Below are 20,422 nucleotides of genomic sequence, written 5' to 3' on the forward strand. Positions count from 1 at the left end.
TTTGGAATAGCTTTGAAGTGTAGCTAGAATCTCCATAGATTACACTTCCAGTTAACAGCTCTAGTTCAGTCTTCAAATGAATGATAGCTTTGCTAGAATAAGTGAGAAAACTTTCTGAACTGTTACATTTTTTAAATTTTTAACAGTTCTCACTGTTCATCGTCAGGACTCAGCCTGAAATTTCTGTGTGTATATGAGAACATATATGAAGCAAGAACACATCCCCTACTCAAAATAATGGGTACCAGAGTAGTAGCCCAAGCTCTTGCATGTGAGTCTCTGTGTTGCTGAACAGAAATTCTGTGCTGAACCTGAAGAAACTCATTAAGAAGGACCTAACTGGAATGGACTTTTTGCTGGATTTTTTTTTTTTTTTTAATTCTACAAGTCTTCCTAGCATTCTGAACCAAAAAGGTAGACTTAGATGTACATATCTTAGATATGCACCCACTTCATGATCTACTTTGTGTAGATCCTATACCTTTCTTAATGATGTTACAGTCACTATGACTCTTGCCTGAAAGAGATCTAGTATGATGCCTCTTTATGTTAAAGGAAGTCCCTATGTACACTAAAACTTTTGGCCCTTTGTTGGCTCTATATGGAAGAAAGAATTGATTCTTTTGTGATTTTAGAGACCTTACACAGGAAAAAAAAAAATTGAATTATCTTTATGCATGGTTTTGTGTTTTCATTACAGGTCTTCCAAAGGCCACAGTCATCAGTCACATGCAGGTTCTTAAAGGAGCTGCTGGACTGTGGGCTTTTGGTGCTACTGCAGAAGACATCATTTATATCACTCTGCCTCTTTATCACAGTGCAGCGTCTCTTCTTGGCATCGGTGGATGCATTGAATTGGGTAGGGCTCATTTCTGTGACACATAACTGTGTTGTTAATAGAGAATTAATTGTTATAAAAATGTATAAAACACACTTAGGTTCACTGCCATTAGGGAAACTAATGCTTTGCCGAAATCAAATGAATACTCTTTTGGGTATAGCTTTGTATTTCTGTATTTTGGGGATAGAGGAGCGTTGTAATTGCAAAGGATCTCTTACAAGATATCTTTGTGGATAGGATAAGATAAGAATGGATAAGAATTAGTTATAGTCATTTTTGTCACAAATGTTTTTACTTTCTTTTTTATTTAGGTAAAAAGGAGTTTAAGGACATTTGTAATATTTTGGCAGTGTGTATAATGCATTAGTGGATGTACAGACCAAGCATTGTACAGTGGAATAGAACTAAAATATAGTTTGGTGAACTTAAAAAGACTGACAAATATATTTATAGTAAACATTCAGCTTTGTCATATATATTTAGATGATATATAACTTTTTTTTCCATTTAATTTGTATACTGTTTTGGCACGGACAATAAAATACGTATCTTACTGGGACAATGTAGGTGTCCTCAATGACTCTCTTATAAAAGATTATTTAGAACTTGATGGCAAATATTTCCTGTTTCTTGAATCATCAAGGACAAGTCAGAGCAAGGGAAAGATCATTCAATTATGGATTAATTCTGTCTGAATGTGCATCAATGAATACTTTCTTTGCTGAAAAATGAAGTTTCAGTGATACCCAAATTATTTGCTAATTCAGGCTGACTTTTCTGGATATTTCCAGTTAAACTCTTTTGAATAATGTTACAACACCAACTAAGAGAAGCTGTCTTCTTGCTTGTAACCTCTTATCTATTGGTTTACTGTCTCACCAAGGAGGAGACTGGATTCATCTCCCTTCTACCAGGTTTGAATGCATGTCTTCTAATAAATACCATATAGTTCTCTGAACAAGGCTGCTCTTAGTTCCTCTCATTTTCTGTTTTGTAGGAATAGTGAACATAGCTAGCTAAGCTGCCATATAGAGAAAATGCTTCATTTCCTTCTCTACTGTTTCCATGAAGGTGCAACCTGTGTGTTAAAAAAGAAGTTCTCAGCTAGTCAGTTTTGGAGTGACTGCAAAAAGTACAATGTGACTGTCATCCAGTACATTGGAGAACTTTGTCGTTACCTTTGCAGCCAGCCAGTGGTAAGTGGAACCAAAATGATGGCTATTCATCTGTAAGTGATGTTTAAGTTTATTGTTCTTAGTGTGGTTATGTTAAAAGGGAAATAAAACTGTACTCAACCTGTCCCTCTGCCATTCTTTTTATGTGAGGTTCTTCAAATATTTGATGATCTGTAGACTGTAAAAAAAAACAAATGGCTTGATTCAGGAAGATGTTAAAGTACTAAAAGAAATATTTCGAGACTAAAAACTGATTCAGTATCATTTGGTGAAAAAATATTTCACAAGAGTTTCACAATGTAAGTTCAGAAAACCAGGATTACTGTTCAATGTCTTTTCAGAATTTTCAAAACTTTTTTTCTTGGCATGTAAGCATATCAGAAGTCTCAAGTTTTGTAGGTCATGTTTTAGCACTGTTTTGGCTTGTGACATGTGCTTGTTTTGAAACCATCTAAACCATATTTTAAAATTTGGAAGGGGTTTGGTCTTGGTTGGCAGCTCAAAGGAAGAATGCCTTTTGTTGCAGTTAGAAAGCTATTCCAGACAGCAAAGCTAGTTTTGTTAAAGTGACATTCCTCTCTGAAACTGTGTTAGCCCTAACTTGAAAATACTTCCTTTCCCTTGGCAGTCAGTGGTGTGATAGTCTATCTACATGGTATTGAGCCCTAAGTATGCTGAACCTGTTGTAATTACCAAGTATAGCTGACTCAGGTTAACTGAATTAACTCTTGATCTGGCTATTTGCTGGTGTGTTTCTGTATCTACCCATTGATGATAGAGAGAGCCCAAGATGCTTAGGCAAAGCTAAATGACTAAAATTTGTTGGAATTAATTCAAGATGTAGAGAATAATATAGACAGAACAGCTAAAACCTGCTGCATAGCAAACCCAACTGACTTTCTATCCTCAAATGCTTGTGCTAAATGTGTCAAAATGAATATGAAACAAACATTCATAGTCCAGTATAAACTGAAATTCATCTTGCTAATGCTGGCAATTTCCATCCATTTAGGAGCTGCAGGTTGTCCTACTGTGTTTCAATAATAAATCCTAAATGTTACATCATACATTATCTTATCTGGTTAAGCATTTTAATAAATGGCTTTACACAGTTACTTATGATCATAAACAGGTTTTATTTTGAATACTAAGTAAAAATAAATAACAGCTTCCAAGTACCTGTATAACATTAAGCAAAAGAACGGTATCCTCTTTTAATGTAACAAAATGTTTAGGAGAACACAGAGATTTGTGAAAGTGTACAGAAGTTGGATGCAATGCAACTGTTATTTCTTTGAACATTCTCCCTTTGCCTCTATCATAATTTCATTTTGTGATTTAAAAAAAATAATCAGTGGTTTATTTCTTTTTCAGTGAATTTTACTGAAATGACTCATCTCTTAGGAAATGGTGTCAATAATTCAAATTAATTAATCTGAAAATTCTTTTCTAATCCAAGTCCTCATTTTATGATTTTCAGAATAACCTCCTCCTTAAGCAGTGTGCTAATAAATTGAAGAGAATGCAAATCAGTCTTGTTTTCCAGCAGAATAACAATTTCCATTAATATCTCAAGTTGCTGACCAGTGAATGGAAAAGGTCAGTGTTCATAAGATATTGGATTTTTTTTTCCTCCTGAAAATTTTCAGAAGTATGTTTAAGTAATGTAGTGGTGAGTCCTAGATCCTGCAGCACTATCCATGCATGCCTCAGCAAAGAGGATGTTCTTGAATATCGCTGATGTCCCAGTGACCACCACTGACTGAGATGTGAAATCAGAATAGTGATACCTTTCTCCCTCTCTTTCTTTTTTTTGGTGTTTTTTTGTTTGTTTGTTTTTTAAATTTTTAATAAAATAAACAAAAAGTTACAGGATAATGTAAAGTCAAGTTAAAGACCAAAAGGAAAATCAAAACATATGAAGGGCCTAGCTTTTCTAAACTGTGATTTTTCTTCATTGTAGACTAACATGACTTCCCCAGTCATATCCCTTCTCTCCAACACTTCCCAACTTTTGCTGCGTCTGCAGCCTCAGATATCATTTGTTCCCCTTTTCTGTCCTTTAACTGTACAGTTAGAGAATGGCATTTTGTTTTCCCTGTTTTATCCTGTTCAGGGTCTTAAAGCAAGAATGATAGATTAATATACTTCATTTTCTAAACCAAAAACTCACTCATTTTTAAATCCTTACCAAGCCATCGTAAAGTTAAAGGAGCTGGCATGTCTAAACTCTTTGCTCTGTGAGGCTGCGGGGCAGGGGGTTGGTTTTGATTTTTTTTGGTAGCTGGCTAAAGAGAACCTTAATGTACCTTATCAAGAAAAAATAAAATTACAAAATGAATCATTTTGACAGCTAGGTACTTGAAGAAAAATAGGAAGTATTTGTCATGTTAAAACTGGAAGAGAAACATGTTCACACGAATAAGTGGAAAGATTTTAAATATGTTATGCAATCCATTATTATTTTTCAAGTAGGTGAAATAATTTGCCAAGTTGTTATCTCTCTCTAAGTTTCATTAACTTAGAAGTACTATATATACTGGCAGCATGAGAAAGATATGGCTAATACAAGTTTTAAAGCTCTGTGAAGATATTATGTGGGCAGTGTTCTCAAGGTTAGAGTGCTATAAAGCCCTTCCAATGAACACAGATTAAAACCATAACAATTATCTTAAGTGCTTCATTTGTTTCTTTAACACTAAACTTGAAATAAATGTTATAATTCTAATAGTTGGAGGCCACAGTGTGGCCTCTTATTTCACAGATTTTGAACAGAACTTTTGGCAAGTCTCTGTGGTAGCATATAGGCTCTTGGCTTAGATTTCCTTATTAGTTTTGTCTTGTTTGAACTTTCTGCCTCCCACTCACAGCTCTTAGCTCTTGAAGACTCTTTTGCAGTAGAATTTTTCTGAAACCTGTTCTGCATCCAGTTTGGTTTAGTAACCTGTTGTCTGGAAAGAACATTGGTTAGAAAAGGAAGTTGCCTTTTTTCCTTAAGTGTGAGTACAGGGACCTTGCATTATGTGACGTTCACAGATTTTGCTGGGCTCCTAAATAATTGAGTAATCCTTGTGCCTGCCCTCTTCCAAGCTCTTTTTCTGCAGTCTTTTGATCATAGTGAAAGTACAAGAGCCAGCAATGATGGCTAGTAGCCATCAGTAGCTACAAAATGGATCCTGCTCTAAAATATTAGCATGACTACTCCAGTGAAAGAGAATATTCAGCAAATTATAACTTGGTCTTGCTGGCTGACATTGCTCTAAGTCTCTATTAACAATGTTCTATGAAATTTCAGAAGTATGGCATAGTGTAGCTCCCTATTTCCTCTCTAAGCAGAGGCCTTGGCAATACTTCTTTACTAATCTGTGGATATATTTTCCTTAGAGGGTTGCAGCACATTTAAAATTTAACATTTAAAGTGTATACAAAATCTTCCTAATGCACTTGCAGATTTATTTCAAATTTGAAGTAATGAGCTATTTAAATAATACATTGCATCCTGAAGCTTTTGGAAAGATATGAATGGTAATGCAGGATCTCTTTCCTGCTTTTCTGTAAAGGAGACCTGAAACCTGAAGTGGTTTACAAACAGAGGCTAGAAACCGGTTTTCTTGATCATTATGTCCTGTTTTCTACTCTTGTAAGCTGTCATACATTATGACATTAATTATATGATTTATGATACCTTGCATAAACTTGGTAAGCTCTCAAAGTCAGAGTTCACTTCTACTTGTAATCAAAGTCTATTTCACAATTAATTATGTCATTGCTTAGAAATTTTCTTTCATTGTCTGTCCTGTTTTATGTACATTTGGTATTGAGCCAGTGTTATCCTTTGGCATCAGTAACATTTCCTATTTCCTTGGGGTTACCTCAAGTGTATAAGACCATTCAGGTTTCAGACTTTATTTTGTTAAGATGAAGCAAGCCAATCTCTCTACTAGATCCAGTTTGGCCAAGGTTTCTTTGGATGGGATTAAGCTCTCTGAAGTGACTTTAGAAAAGATGCTTAAGGATTTATTTTATTAAAACTCTTCTGTGTTAGAACAATAGTAATTTAGAAGGAGAAAACAAGGAAGTGAATGCTGCTGGGATAAGCAAACAGAATGAACACTTATTTCCCTGCTGTTGACTCAAGCGTTGCAGGAAGGGGTGTAAGAATGGGATTTATGTATGTTGGATAGCACTGTCTGCCACCTAGAAACAGCTTTCTTTGAAGGAAGGGGATTTGATAGTCAGGTAAGGAAGGAAAAATGAGTCAGCAGGCACTTCTCTACAATGCAGGTTTTACTCAACATCACATTTTATTCCCCATTAAGGTTTAGCTCAATTTATGTTCAGTACTGGAAATTGTTATTTCTCTTATCATTAAAATGTAGAGTGGAAATTTGTCAAGCCCCTTGCAGGTTTTCAACATAAACATTTTATTAAATACCCCAAACCAGTAATGTGTCACAGTTACAGATAACCACATCTCTACCATCCATTTGAAGTCTCTGAATAATCTCTATATGTCTTTACAATTTTATTTACTGGGGGGAATTTTGAAATTTATTTATTATTCTTGGCTTTTTTTAAAAAAAATCTGCAACCACTTGTGTATGTCATAAGCAAACATCATTCTTAATCGAAGTTGTTACTGACTTACTACAGTATTAACAGTGCCTAAAAGGAGAATCGAACACTGTTTGTATATGCAGTTTGAGAAAATAGAATTTTTAGACTAAGGACCTATTCAGCACATCTGAAATGAAGTTTAGAAATGGACCTGGGATTTAGAAGCTTGTATTTTTTGCCTCCAGACTGTATCAGTTGATCTAATAAAAAATACACTGTATATCACAACAAACTTTGTCTGTGCTTTAAACTGCCATGACTACAACAGCAGCATTATTTTTAAAAAGTGGGTTTCAAAGCAGATTATAATCCCGTCCATTTTGGCTACTGCCTTTTGATATTTAAATGTACTGGCATACCTTTCTTGGACTCCATCCACACAATGATTCTGTGTCTATTTTCTCATTCTTCCCACTAATAATGGTAATGGTTTTCAGGTTTTCTTCCTGAAAAAGTTTTCTGTAATGTTTGTAGAGTTCCTTTGGCCTTAGGAAGCATTGGTTTTCCATACTCAAAACAGCACTGAAGGCTAGTTGTGATGTCAGCTACTGGTTCCAGCATGGTGGCTCAAGCCTTTTCTGAGTCTTTAAGAGGTCATATAACATGACCAATTTCCTTCCTTCCAGCTTCTTTTCCTAGATACTCATCTTTTGGGTTAAGCTAGTGGAGATGCAGAAAATGCCCTGGTAGTGAAGCCTAGAAATCTCAATCATACTTTCACAAAGTAAAGCTTCATATTGCTCACAGAATACTGTGCAATATGGAGCACAAGAAATAATCTGTGCATGCTTTAATTCTCTGAATTCTTCCTATTAGAAGAGCTAAAGGAAGAAAACTCCCATTATAATCTAATCTATTAGATTATCAGGAGATTGATTAATGAAAGCATGGTGAGAGTGGCTATACTAAATAGCAACCCACGAGTTCCTGAACTGGAAGGATGTGTCCTGTTCCTAGAATTCCTGTTCCTTTCTTATGGTGCCTGTGTTCAGTACTCTTCCTGCTTTCTTGTATTTGTATTTTTAAATTTGGGTATGTATTTTGCTCAAAAAATCTAGTTGCAATTTATAATAAGGCATTACTGAAAAGTGAATGTAAGCATGCATCTTGAAGAATTTATTACATCTGTCATAATCATGGCAGTAGGATATCTCTCATCTTACAGTGTCCCTACTAATTCCCTGATGCCCCTTTTTTCAGGGCTAATGTGTCAATAGAGAACTGGTGAATGTTTTGTTAAACTCATTCCTTTTAAATACAGGAATGTAAATCCTGTGTGGTCTGTCCATTATATTTTATATTTAACAGATGTTTGCATTTCTCAGGCCCTGAGATTGCTTTTAGTTTCATCAAGGCCATAATACAGGAAACATTTCATGCCTCCTTTGTTTGAAATTGCCTTTGCTTCTTTCCATTTGGCTTTTCCTGCTGCAGAAATGCTATAAGTAAGACAATGAACCTGTTTTCTTGTATTCTTTTAAAGCAACTGTTAAGTACATTTTTATATAGCTACAGTCATCAATCCTTCCTGCACCAGTTAGTACACTGTTGATGGCCCTTTAAAAGGCATTTCTTTTGTCAACAACTTAATCATGTAGATAGTCCACATAGTTTACAAAGAACACTTAAGGAGGAAAGACTAGCAGATGAAAAATCCCAGGTATGTGGTATTTAGTGTAATAAGGCAGATCTTGACTTGTCAATTGATTACTATACAAATGAAACAAGCAGTCAAAATGGAGAAACAGTGTGTCAGAAACTGATTTATGATGTATGCAGATATTTGGTATACGGTTCAAAGGTCTTAGCAGAATGAACTGAAGAAAAGTCCAGGTGTAAACTAAGAACAGTTCTTGCTTATTAATGCTTCAAAAAGTCATTGAAAAAAATGTTTCATCTTTACTGTTAGAAATAAGTGGTTATAGACTGAATCCCCATTTTATTTCAGAATCACTCTGTAGGAAAATAAAATCACAGTGCAGGAGAATAAAGATATAGACATTTTTAAAAACCTCAGAAAGATGTTCTAACATTCTGTTATTCTAAAATCCATCTTCCTAATTATCTATAGAGAACTATTAATCCCATTCAGAAACACAAAGCATGAGCAAATTATCACAGGACACACATTATTTGAATTTATTTGTGATAATTGACCAGGGCAAGGCACTGGAGTCCTTCGTAAATGAGATATTGTGAGGAAATACAGCTTTTAGTGAAGGAAGTGTTAATTAAGTACTATGCTGTTGCGGCAGGCTAAGAATACGCATGCAGGCAATTGCTGCATACCGACTGTTGCAGGGTAACTGGCTGACATGCCACAGCTCGTTCAGGTGTCAAGAACAGCACAGGGATAGCAGAGTTTATGTCCCAGAAGAGATGTGTACTAGGTGACTCCTTGGAATTCCTCCTACTCCTATCATTCTATCTACTGTACGGAAGGGAAGCTAGTTGATGAAATGCTGTCTCAATATGGCAGAAATTCAAAGTATGACTGTTTGGTACCATAGCCTGTTTAAAGCATAAGTTCCTGCATATGTATTTCCGTTTTCATACATTAGGACACCCTAAGCGTGCGTCACTCAACCATGTTTCTAGAATTTGTTGGAATTATCATCCCTTTTCTTTCCCTTCTCTTATTTATTGCATTTTATTTACTGCATAAGTTTTCGACCATGGTGCCCATGGATACCAACATGCCTGCCCTAGAGTTGGACTCTGGCAGTGATTGGGACAATAATACAGATGGTGAATACGTAGATCAAGTCATGAAAAAGCTGATAAAATGGCTAACTCCATTTTATTTACTGTGGTTCACTTTCCAGTGAAAATTAGTTACACATTAAGATAACATAAATTAATGTCCTGTATTAGTTATAAAAAAGTTTAGGTAAAAATATGTTAAAAATAGCTATATGAATTTACTCACATGTAAAACTAATGTGAATTACCACTGTTTAAAGTTTCCCTTATAATCATTCTCTTCATACTTATTAAACTGGCCGGGAGATTAAATTACATATAGTTTCCATTCCTATAGTTGAAAGACTGCTAAATGCATGACAGTTTTAATGTGTTTTCCCCAGAAAGCCCTGCAGTACCCTTCAGGGAGTCCTCTATCAACAGATGGGTACAACTGTGATGGAGCTGACTAAATCACAAATATGACAGTTGCAGAAAATTTACCTTAGCTGTGAAGAAGTGAATTACTGCCCTCTCTTTTAAGAAAATTTGCTTTCTGCGATCAGTTCTTGATGACATCATACACCTTCTTTGTATTTTTGCAAAAGGGCTGAATGCCTTAAAAGAATACTTCCTAAAGTGAGATAGTCATACATTGTATTGTTGATAGGTGTTAACATTGCAAGTACAGTAGAATGCTGAGCTGTCAGGTTTACTCTGCGTCTTTTCCACTAGAGAAACAACTTTGTGCTGTAGTAATATAAACCAGCTAAAATCACATGAGGAATTGAAAGTATTGATGTAACTGCACTTATAAATGATGCTGTATTTGTCCTTTTGGAGAAAATCCATAATCCATGTGGGCCATTGTTTTCTAGTTCATCCTAATTTGTGTCTTTTCAGCAAACAGCCATCAATGCTTTTATTTTTCTTGAAGTATAGATAATAGAAGCAAACTCACCTGCTTGTTAACTTGGTCTGTAGAGATTTTGAATGTTCCTAGCCTGATGAATGACACAATTAATTAGTGTGTGTATATATATGCACATATTTGTCTCTTCTGTTCATTGTGCAACAAAGGATTACTGTGAAAGAATCTCTTGGACTATTTTTCCTATCTTAGCAGAGGCAGTACATTTGAATAATTCAGTGGTGTCAGCAAGGGGTAACTGCAGTTCAGTTACTGACACATTAATTTCAGTTTAACAATGAAATGTAAGGAAAATAACCTACTTTGAAAAGTTTTAAGTTGAACTGACTGGAATATTCTAAAGATGGTGGACAGTTTTCTGGGGGACAAAAAAGAATTAGAAGCTTCCCTGACAAAGTTCAAAGTAGCACTGAAACACTTTCTCTTAAAAAAATGAATACTTTCGTTGTTCATTGATGGTATAGTGATTTTGAATGTGTAATATAACAGACCTTATTATTTCAGATATATGAATATCTACACTGTTGCATTGTGATATTGCATCTGAAGTTGAAAAAACAAACCACACCAAAAATTACATCTATGGGCAATTTTTAGACACTTTGTTCCAGGCTACGGCCATGGTCAGTTTCATTGTACTATGATGTAATGCAGCACTTCTTAATAATGATTTAGCATGAAGTCAGTGAAGTATGTGCTTGTGTGTTTAGAAATGACTTTTCTATCTAAAGTAAGGTAGGAGAGGAGAAGGGAAAAGAGAAGAATTGGGTTGTTGTAAAAACAGAATGGTTAGTGACTGAGGGAGGCTGGTGAGTGATGTAGGTTTGAGGTAAAATAGCAGGATTGTAGTCTGCCAAGAGCTGTCTGCATCTAGTGAAATAGGTGAGTTCCTTGCTGAATCATCCCAGCAAGAGAACTTAATTTCCAGAAGAAAGACTGTGAAAGTCAATAAAGTAATTTATCTTTCTATGAGTTACTGGTTTTGAAGAAGGAAGAAGAAAACTTACTTAGTCTTTGTGATTTAGAGGCGGAACTTAAAACTTCACTGTGCTTGCAGTTTTTGTTACAGAAGTGAGAATTCATGATCCTTATGAAAAATTGAGTTTGGCCAAAGCATAAGCCTCTGAGGAACGCTCCTGTCTGTGTACTCAGCAGAAACTTCGCTTGTTTTTAACATCTGAAATATATAAAGATTCCTGTTTCAGTCAGCTGACCAGATCTCTTTGCAGAAATGATTTGCTGTGATTTTATGCCAGATTAAAGGTGCTAAAATGCATTTTCACTATAAAGACATACCTAATCCATACTGGATTAGAGTTGGGAGGGGAAAAGGAAACTAGAATAGAAGAACAGAAAACAGAGACTATCTGCTTTCTTTAGTATATGTATGTGGATGTGTGTGTATACATATATATATACACACACACACACATATATAAAGAGTGTGAATATGTATATATATGCGCATATGTATAGAGGTGTTTGTATACGTTTGTGTAAGTGTACATATATAGAGGTATATACAGACAGTGTTGCAGTACCAGAGTGCTATGTAGTTTTAAATGTATGGGGTAACAAACTGTACCTATATTTATTTTGTGCTGTCTCACTTCTGGGGCATTCTATATTGCTACTTGCAATGATTAAAAAGGGAGTCTTATTTCAATATCGGTGTAACTAAAAAAAAAACCAACAAAACCAAACAACATTTTAGACTTTTTGCCTTCTGATACTTCAACTTCAATCTGATTGTGTTTTAAAGGTGCTCCATGCAATTGCAAGTTTGGGGAATGTATTCATAAAATTAGAGAGTCTCACTGAACTGGATGAACACATACTATTGTGTTTCTTGTAATAAAACATGGGAGTTGACAACAGTAAAGACTCAAGATCACCAAGAAGTAATGTATTCCAAGTAACATTGAACAAAGCCTTGCAAGTCTTAATATTGAAAGAAATACAGAAGACGACTTGTATGCAATGTGTGGGAATGAACAGATATTACAAATGTGTGAAATCTGATTGTTTCTAATAATCAGTCTGAAGACACAAGAAAGTAACTATTAATGTCTGCTGACTTTAATCCCTTGACAGAAATAATTCCTGCATTTCTCTGTTCTTCCCAGTTTTCTAATTCCTCTGAGTGAAAACAGGCTGAGATGATACAACTTTTAAAATATGGAAGCATTTATATAAATTAATGCAGCCTTTATTCAGGAAATAAGTTGCTTGTTCAACAAGGTAATGGGTTTTTGATTGCAGTTTTCTACACTCTACCTGTAGGAGAGCTATGCAGCTTTCTTCAACTTCTTAATTGTTGGGGAGTTTTTTGTTGTTTATACTTTATGTATTTAAAGAACGTAGATTTTCCCCACGATATATGCAACAATCAAATACAGTCATCAGTATATTATATTTTAAATTATTTTTTTCTTTTTTTAACAGAAGGAAGGAGAAAAAAATCACAAGGTCCGACTAGCAGTTGGGAATGGAGTAAGAAATGATGTATGGAGAGAATTTTTAGATAGATTTGGTGCTGTTAAAATCTGTGAGTTTTATGGTGCTACTGAAGGAAACATTTGTTTCATGAACCACACAGGAAAAATTGGATCTGTTGGATGCACCAATTTCTTTTATAAGGTGACTATTTATTTACATTGTACTTTGTAAATAGGAGTACTGAAGGTAAATGTGTTTCTCAGTTTGACCACAGGACATGGGGCTGCAGTCATAAGTCCAAGGTAAATTTTCTAGCTTAGTTATTGCAAGTTTAATTGACTCTCTGTAAAATCGTGGCTGCCAAAGCATTGCAGATAGTGCTTAACACCCCACCCAGTTATACTTTCAGCAGTAATACTTGGATTTTTCTTGAAGTTCGCAAGAGTCAAAAAGACCTTGCCTCTCTTCTGACATTTGAGTAAGTTCCAAGTATCATTTCAAACCTCTAATATATTAAAGGACCAAAGAGGAAGTTGGATTTGTTTTAATACCTAAGAACTCATAATCTGTGAAATAAACATACAAGTGTCCTGTTCTGACTTAGCGTTCTATGGATTATATTTAGAGCTGTTTTCAAAGAGTATATTTATATCACATATTACTATGTAAATATTTGGCATAAATAGGAATTAATAGTAATTAAAATAAAGCAACATATAGGCAGATATAACTTTAACAGATATTTTATACCTAGGTGCAATTAAACATAAGCCACTCAAACTACTCTACATCTAGTCTGTATCATTATTCAGAAATCTCAAAGATAACACAATACAAATATAATCACTGTTGAGTAATTGTGACAGACAATACTTGCCAAGCGCATTTAATTTAAGAATTCTATGCCCTTTTATCTACCACGTCTGCTGTATTTATTTGGTTTGTACTAGGTTACTAAAACTAGAAAAAACATACATTTTTTTCACTGCTTATTCAATAGTCTCTGGTTTTTACTTCATCAGCTTTGGCAATGGAAGTTATATGTCTTGGGAAAGAGGAATCCATATTAATTATATCACGTATGGTGGCTTTTCCTTCATCCTTCTGAGTAAATGAAGAAGAATTTATTTCAGCTTGAAATTCACAGATAGGTTTTTCCCTTTGCATCCTATTAATACCATCTCTTAAATGGTTTGAGAAGTCAGTAAGTAACGTGTTCCAAGCTTTAGCTAACAATATGAAAGATTATTTGGCAAGTCTTTCTAGCAAGGAGACTAGATATTTAGCATTTTGTTGTTATTTACACCACTTTTTTATCTTCTTGAAATAAATAGGACTACACACATTGCCTAGAATTTGCAAATTAACTGAGATATGTATCTATACTGAGATACCTATCTATATATACAAATCCTGCTGACTTAAGTGGCATTTGTTCTCCTGAGGAAAACCGATAGTAAAATGTCCTGACAAAACTTTTTTTCAGAGAATGATGTAAAAATATTGTTTGGAAATGTATCAGAGGTATCTTCTGATGACATGCAAATAGGTTTCTAGGCAGCATATGTTCCAGGGTCCACTACTTCAATACAGCATTACCACATTATGATCACTGCAGACTACTTTACAACTTGGGGCCAGAGGAACTTCATTTCTGGGATTGGAACCCAGACTGCAGGGAGGAACCTGGAAACACTCAGAAAAACACCACAAGAGCTAGTGTGTTTTTCAGAAACTGTTGAGAGCTCAGGAATTGAAGCAGACCAACTCTGCTGATTCTCTATTCTACATGACTGATGCTCTGTAGCATGCATGGTGGACATCTGGTGCTGATGGATGGCTCTAGAAGGGTACAGATCCACTACAGGAAATCTGGAATCTGGAATTTAGGGAGCAGTAGGTGAACCAGGAACCTTAGAGCTAATGTTAATTTTTGTTTCAGAGCTTTCTAAGCCACATGCTTTAATTATTTTAAACCTTTTTCTTTTTAATCTTATGAAATTTTATATTTGTTCCAAACCTGAGTAAACTTGTTTTCAGTATTTCAGAACTTTTAGACAGAGTTTTGTCATAAGTCATTAACCTTTTGAAAATACCATTTAAAGGTTACAGCAGGTAAAGGATTAGACTTGAAATTACGTATTTATTGGTTTAATTGTCTGTGGTTTTAATCAACTAGTGTGGGGCTTTTGCATGTATTAATAGTGGCACTTCATGTGTCAATAACATATGCTGTTTGTGTTTCCAAAAGGAAGATTAGTATTTGGGGGTTTTTTGCACATGAAACATGCTACTTTTTCCTCTTTAATGATTGGACTTATGATTTGAGTTAGTCACTGCAGATTAGGAGAAAAAATAGCTCATGCAAACTGCAATTAAAAACTAAATGCAGTTGTAACTGAATACTTGATCTCACTAGTCTTCTTTTCTGTAATTTATATACTATTCCGAGTTGGAACTGTTATAGTCTATGGAAACATCAGTATAGTCTGCTAAGATAATTATGGATTGTCCCTTGCTTACTTAGTATGAATATGGAAAGACCATAAGATACTTTATGAACCAGAAAAAGCCATTCATTCCATTTGGCTTGGCTTGAGATCAATTTTACACTGTCTTTTTCAATACTCTCATTTCCCTAGAAATAAATCTACAGTAAGTCTTCAGTTATTGCTGTGGTTTCTGTCATAAGGAAAGTAGCTAAAGCACATTATTTGTGAGCAGGCTCAAGGTTTAGTTACTACTATTCTCCAAGGGGCCTGAGGTGTATTGGCTCCCAACCCTTCCCCCAATTTGGCATTCTGTGACTGTAGAGTTTGAGGGAAGAATGAAGGTTGTCACTTGAAAACCAGATTCAATGCAGAGACCAGCTACCTCGCCTTGGTTACATGGGCATGTTATGTCTAGCCAGGTCAGTGGGTGGATTATGTGACCCATTTTATGTGGAAATAGAACTGCCCCAAATCTCTTCCAAATCAAGGAGGTTTCAGAGACTACTCCAAAGCTCCTGATGGAGCTTTTTTATAAGTAATATGTTTTGATCCAGAGCATTTATGGTTGTGCAACATACACAGTCTCTCCCTCTGAAAGAATTTGTGTCAGTGGAACAACATGACATAGTAATAATAGTACAATAGTTATATGTCTCAAATTAACAATTCTGCAAGCTGTTAACTACTGGGGCTCTGCTTCTGTCACCGGTGCAGTTCTGCTGGATGGCAGTTCCTTCAGTCTGCTTCATGACATTGTTTGCAGGAGCAGCTAGCTCCCTCGTATGCTGAAGCAGAGTAGTGTTGACATGAACAAGGGTTTAGATATAGTGCAGTTTCAGAAAAGTCTAGAAGAGATTAAGAGAGAGAAGGAATGTTGAAAATACCACGAGACATGCATTTTAGTGATGTTCTTTTTAAAAAAAAGTACATATTTAAACAAATACTTATGTTTGGGGACCTTTTATATGTGTGTTTGATTACTCCACAATCTGTGAGTATTGTGACACAAACCATGTATTTTAATGCCATAGATAAATTCGTTTTGACTTACTTCAGGAATTTGTTGTGTTTTTTTTAAAATACATTTTACAGCTTACAGATTATTAAACAATGCATTCTGAAGTGTAGCTTTTGTGTTTGTTTTACTTCAGTCTGAATGACATCTACTGGACATCTAGCAATATGTAAAGGAGAGCAGCTTTATTTCTCATTTGCTGACCCATGAATGATCTGAAGTTGGAAAGGGAGACTGTCTCCTGGAAAGCAGAGAATGCCACAGACAAGGCCTAGCCATCCAATTCCTAATTTTTTTTGTTTCTTCAAAGAAATGCTACAACAACTTTTGAAACATTATTCTCTTGACACATGGGATGATATGAGGAGATACCCTTAGACATACTCTCTAGGGATTTCCTAAACACCTATTTCTTAAACTGGGAATAGAAAGAAAGAGAACTGAGAAAGGGGAAAAGAGGCTCGTGTGTTCATGTATGGGATACAGTAAAGGAGAAGGAAGAAACTTACGCTCTTTCCACTGACATAATTGCACAATTGGAATGAAGTAAATACAGTATAAAACCCCATACATACATATATTGAAAGTATAGTGGGAATAATAGCAGGTAGGTTCAAAGTATAATATTTTTAGCAGGCAAAAAGGAAAAGAAATAGGAAGGCAGTGCTGTTGTAGGTAATGGCAATGGCACAGTTTCTAAAGGTGAAATGGAGACAAAAGTTAAAACTTTAAAAGACAAATTGAGGTCTCAGAATGAATAAAGTAACTTTTCTGTCAGTAACTGCTAACGGTTGGGGACAAATACTTGGGATAAATATCAATATTCTACATAACACATTAATTTTCATAAATAATTTGGAAGACAAGAGTTAATAAACAGATGATTGTTAAAGCAGTTGCCAGACATCCAAGAGGCCACTGTGTGTGAGAATTTAACTCGAAGCAGTGCTCTTGTTTGCACTTTTTTATTTTCACACTATACTCTTTACGTAAGAGGGATTGGTCCATGTGCTTGAATGCATCACTGTGGTATATGAATAAATCCTTCAGTAAGGATGTTCACATAGAGTCAACGAACAGGAAAGTAGAAGTCTCTGAATAGCTTTTTAGCTTGTAAAACTTAAAATGTTTTACAAAGAAAGTAGTGTATGGATTAACATAGTAATATAATAAATTACTGCTTAATATTTACACCTGGCATACATATGTGTGTAGTTCATGATTGATTTTATTATATATGACATACATTATGTGTGTATTTATGTAAATGTGATATGGGAAAAATCTGTAAGACTCTCAGTTGTGTCTATGAAATATACATATAAACCTCTTTCTTACACTGAAATAAATTCTGAGTGATGGCAGAGAACATGCAATGAGAGAGTGGGACTAATGAGGTCCAAGGAAGCTTGTAAGAAGGGCTAAATATAACCCATGGCAAGTACACCTGAAAAAACAGCATGTAAAAAAAAAATTCCAAACTTTATTTATAAACGTATTTTTTCATTATTTTAAACATAAGTATTCCAACTATTACAGGAATCTAAATCTCTCTTACTCAAAACTATATGGATCAAAATCAGCTTTGAGTTGAGAAACACTTAAATCTAATAAAAAATCATAGATCATTTCAACATATAAAATACTTTGTCTTTCACACAGCAACGCAGAATTAGTATTATGCACTTTTTTCATGCAGTCACAGAACTTAAGTGGCAGAAGAGATACTTTTTAGTTTAAAAGTAAACAAAGTTAGGTTTAAGCAAATCTTAAGACCCTGGAAAACTGGATTCACAGGTAGAACATTGGCATGTGTTAATCCAAGCAATGGAAGCTCTTAAATTCATTGGCCAATGAAAATTATTGTTTCTGCTCTTTGGACTAGTTTTGAGCTAAAATAATCTGAGGTACTTCAAGTGTATTCCAAGGTGGTTTATTATAATATGTGGTGATTCAGTTAATATCAAGCATAGTTTTAAAAGGTTTTTTTCTTGGTTGTGTTTACTTTGGCTAAACAAAATTATGCAGAGGAATTATACATTTACTATTTATGGCATAAATAAGGCATTACAAGTATAATTTTAAAACATTTATAAGATATGGTGATACTATGCAGCAGATTTCTTTTTTCTTTACATTTCACTTTTTTAAGATGCTTGGAACTAAATCTAGTAATGTAATGCTTTGTTTTATAAACAGATATTCTAGACAATTCAACAGTATCTCATCTCTAAAACAAGTAACTAATTAAAAAGCAATAGCTTGTGATCTTTGTTCTCTGATGAATGTTCTGTGAACATTCACTATAACTTGAAACTTTAGGCATTTCAAAACTACTTGCAAAATAATATTTAAACTCACATATTTCTAGTCAATTAAAAAAAAAGGGGGTGGTGGAGGGAATGCTGTTATTAGATAACATCCAGGCAGCATAGTAACAGACAATAATGTTGCATTTTAACTCATTTTAAGTTTCAGCTAGATAAATGATGCTTTTTGTTTGGTACATTTATGTGGTGCTTTAGGGAGTAAAATGTAGATTAAAATGATGAATGCTGCATGCAGTACTCTGTGAAAATAATATGGTAATGCTTCAACAGCTCAGGCCCTCTTTTCCAATAAATTTTAAATAATGAGATAAAACAAATGTAGGCCTGTACCCAGACTAAATGCTTTTCTCTGGAGCTTTCATTTTCTAGTATTTAATGTGAAAAGAAAGCTGTTTGCACTGAATGTATATTGGCATAGTTTCATTATGCATGTCTAATGCAGTATGTGGTGTTTTCTCCTTTTAATTATGTATTTGCATGACATTTCAAAAAGCTAACTGGAATAGGCATAGTTAATACTCTAAAGTTGCAGGCACTGAAAAATGTGTGCAGCAACATAAATAGTAAAAGTATCAACAGTTTTTAGATCATCGCAGATACTAAATTAAAGTTTCTGAGTATTTATAACAAAATGATGCATCATACAGACTAATATGTTGATAAGCTATAGCTATTGAGCTCTGAAGGAATGAACGGATAAAAATGGATCTGAACAGGGCACACTGCTATTCTAATCAAACACAAAAATATCAGAATAACATTTCATTTTATACCATTTCATTCTTATAATTTATATTATTCATTGCATTTGGTCTGTCATATGAAACCTATCAAAGTAGTAAGTATCAATGTAAAAAAGAAAGTGAAAAAGAACAGCAATTAAATGTAGATGGCCAAAAGAAAAGAGTCTAAGAAAAAATGACTTGTGTATTATGAATACCTCCCATTCTGTTCATCAAGAATAATACAGTTATTTTCAAATTAAGGTCAACTTTTTGGCTCTCAAATTCTTCACTTTGGTAAATGCTATAGTCTGTAGTTATTAAAAAAAATACCCTTCACTTTATTCAAAAAGTGTCCAATTCTTGGATAATGACTTGCTTTTGCATGCTATTACCTTGTTGCTTTGAACAATTGTTAAAAATACCTTTTTGTTTCAGACTTAGGGTAGAAGGAAAACACAGTGGTGAACATTGAAAAGACTCAGTGAAATAAGTTTGTACATATGAGGCTGAAATTGTGTGCTTGGTGTTTGATTCAAGTTGCTATTTATTCAGACTTCCTTGAAAACAAAATTATGTGGTGTAGCTACAGCAACATTTCAAATTAGGATAACATAATTATGCAACTCTTCATTAAGATTAGTTGCAGAAAAGCAAAGGGGCTTACGTTTTAGCATCCTACTCTTTACTTCAGTTACTTTCATAACACCATCCTTAAATTATATTGCATTCTTTATCGTGAAGAGTGCAGGAATATATTCACATGTTTTTTAAAATTGTTTTCTTTGCCTGTCAGGATTTCTCCAGGAGAAGATAGTCGTATATCCTTGGCTTGAGTAGTTGTTAAATAGATTGCTGATATACTTCTTTATGAAAAGGGAAATCAGAATCCCCATCTGGGCAAACTAAAGCCTTAGGATAATAACTGCAAACACAGCGGTCCATGTAGTATCAGGCATATGATATCTGTCAATGTCTCTCAAAGGTCTAATTTGGATTTGTATCACAGTAGAAAAATGAAGCGAAATAGGAGTCAGACCCTGTATATTGGAGAAAAAAAGTATTGCGATTTCTAGTGTTGATGAGAGCGTCTTGCCTTCTCCTTCAGCTGACTCAGAGCCACATTCTCTGTGATCCTTATACAAGAGGAAGGTTAGTTGTAAAACATAACTAGGAGG

General features: G+C 34.6%; 1 protein-coding gene across 4 annotated transcripts in view; it reads left to right on the plus strand.

The window, feature by feature from the left end:
• SLC27A6 (solute carrier family 27 member 6) overlaps nucleotides 1-20,422 on the plus strand; it is a 40,869-nt gene that overhangs the window by 11,601 nt on the left and 8,846 nt on the right. For 2 of the 4 annotated variants that reach the window (XM_052778521.1, XM_052778522.1), the window contains exons 4-6: nucleotides 701-859; nucleotides 1,913-2,037; nucleotides 12,692-12,886. In XM_052778521.1, coding sequence (XP_052634481.1) covers nucleotides 701-859; nucleotides 1,913-2,037; nucleotides 12,692-12,886 — 479 coding nt within the window. The remainder of the gene's footprint in view (nucleotides 1-700; nucleotides 860-1,912; nucleotides 2,038-12,691; nucleotides 12,887-20,422) is intronic. The other 2 variants (XM_052778523.1, XM_052778524.1) reach the window with 2 other exon arrangements.

This window comes from Harpia harpyja, chromosome Z (genome assembly GCF_026419915.1).
Source record: "Harpia harpyja isolate bHarHar1 chromosome Z, bHarHar1 primary haplotype, whole genome shotgun sequence".
NCBI lineage: Eukaryota > Metazoa > Chordata > Aves > Accipitriformes > Accipitridae > Harpia > Harpia harpyja.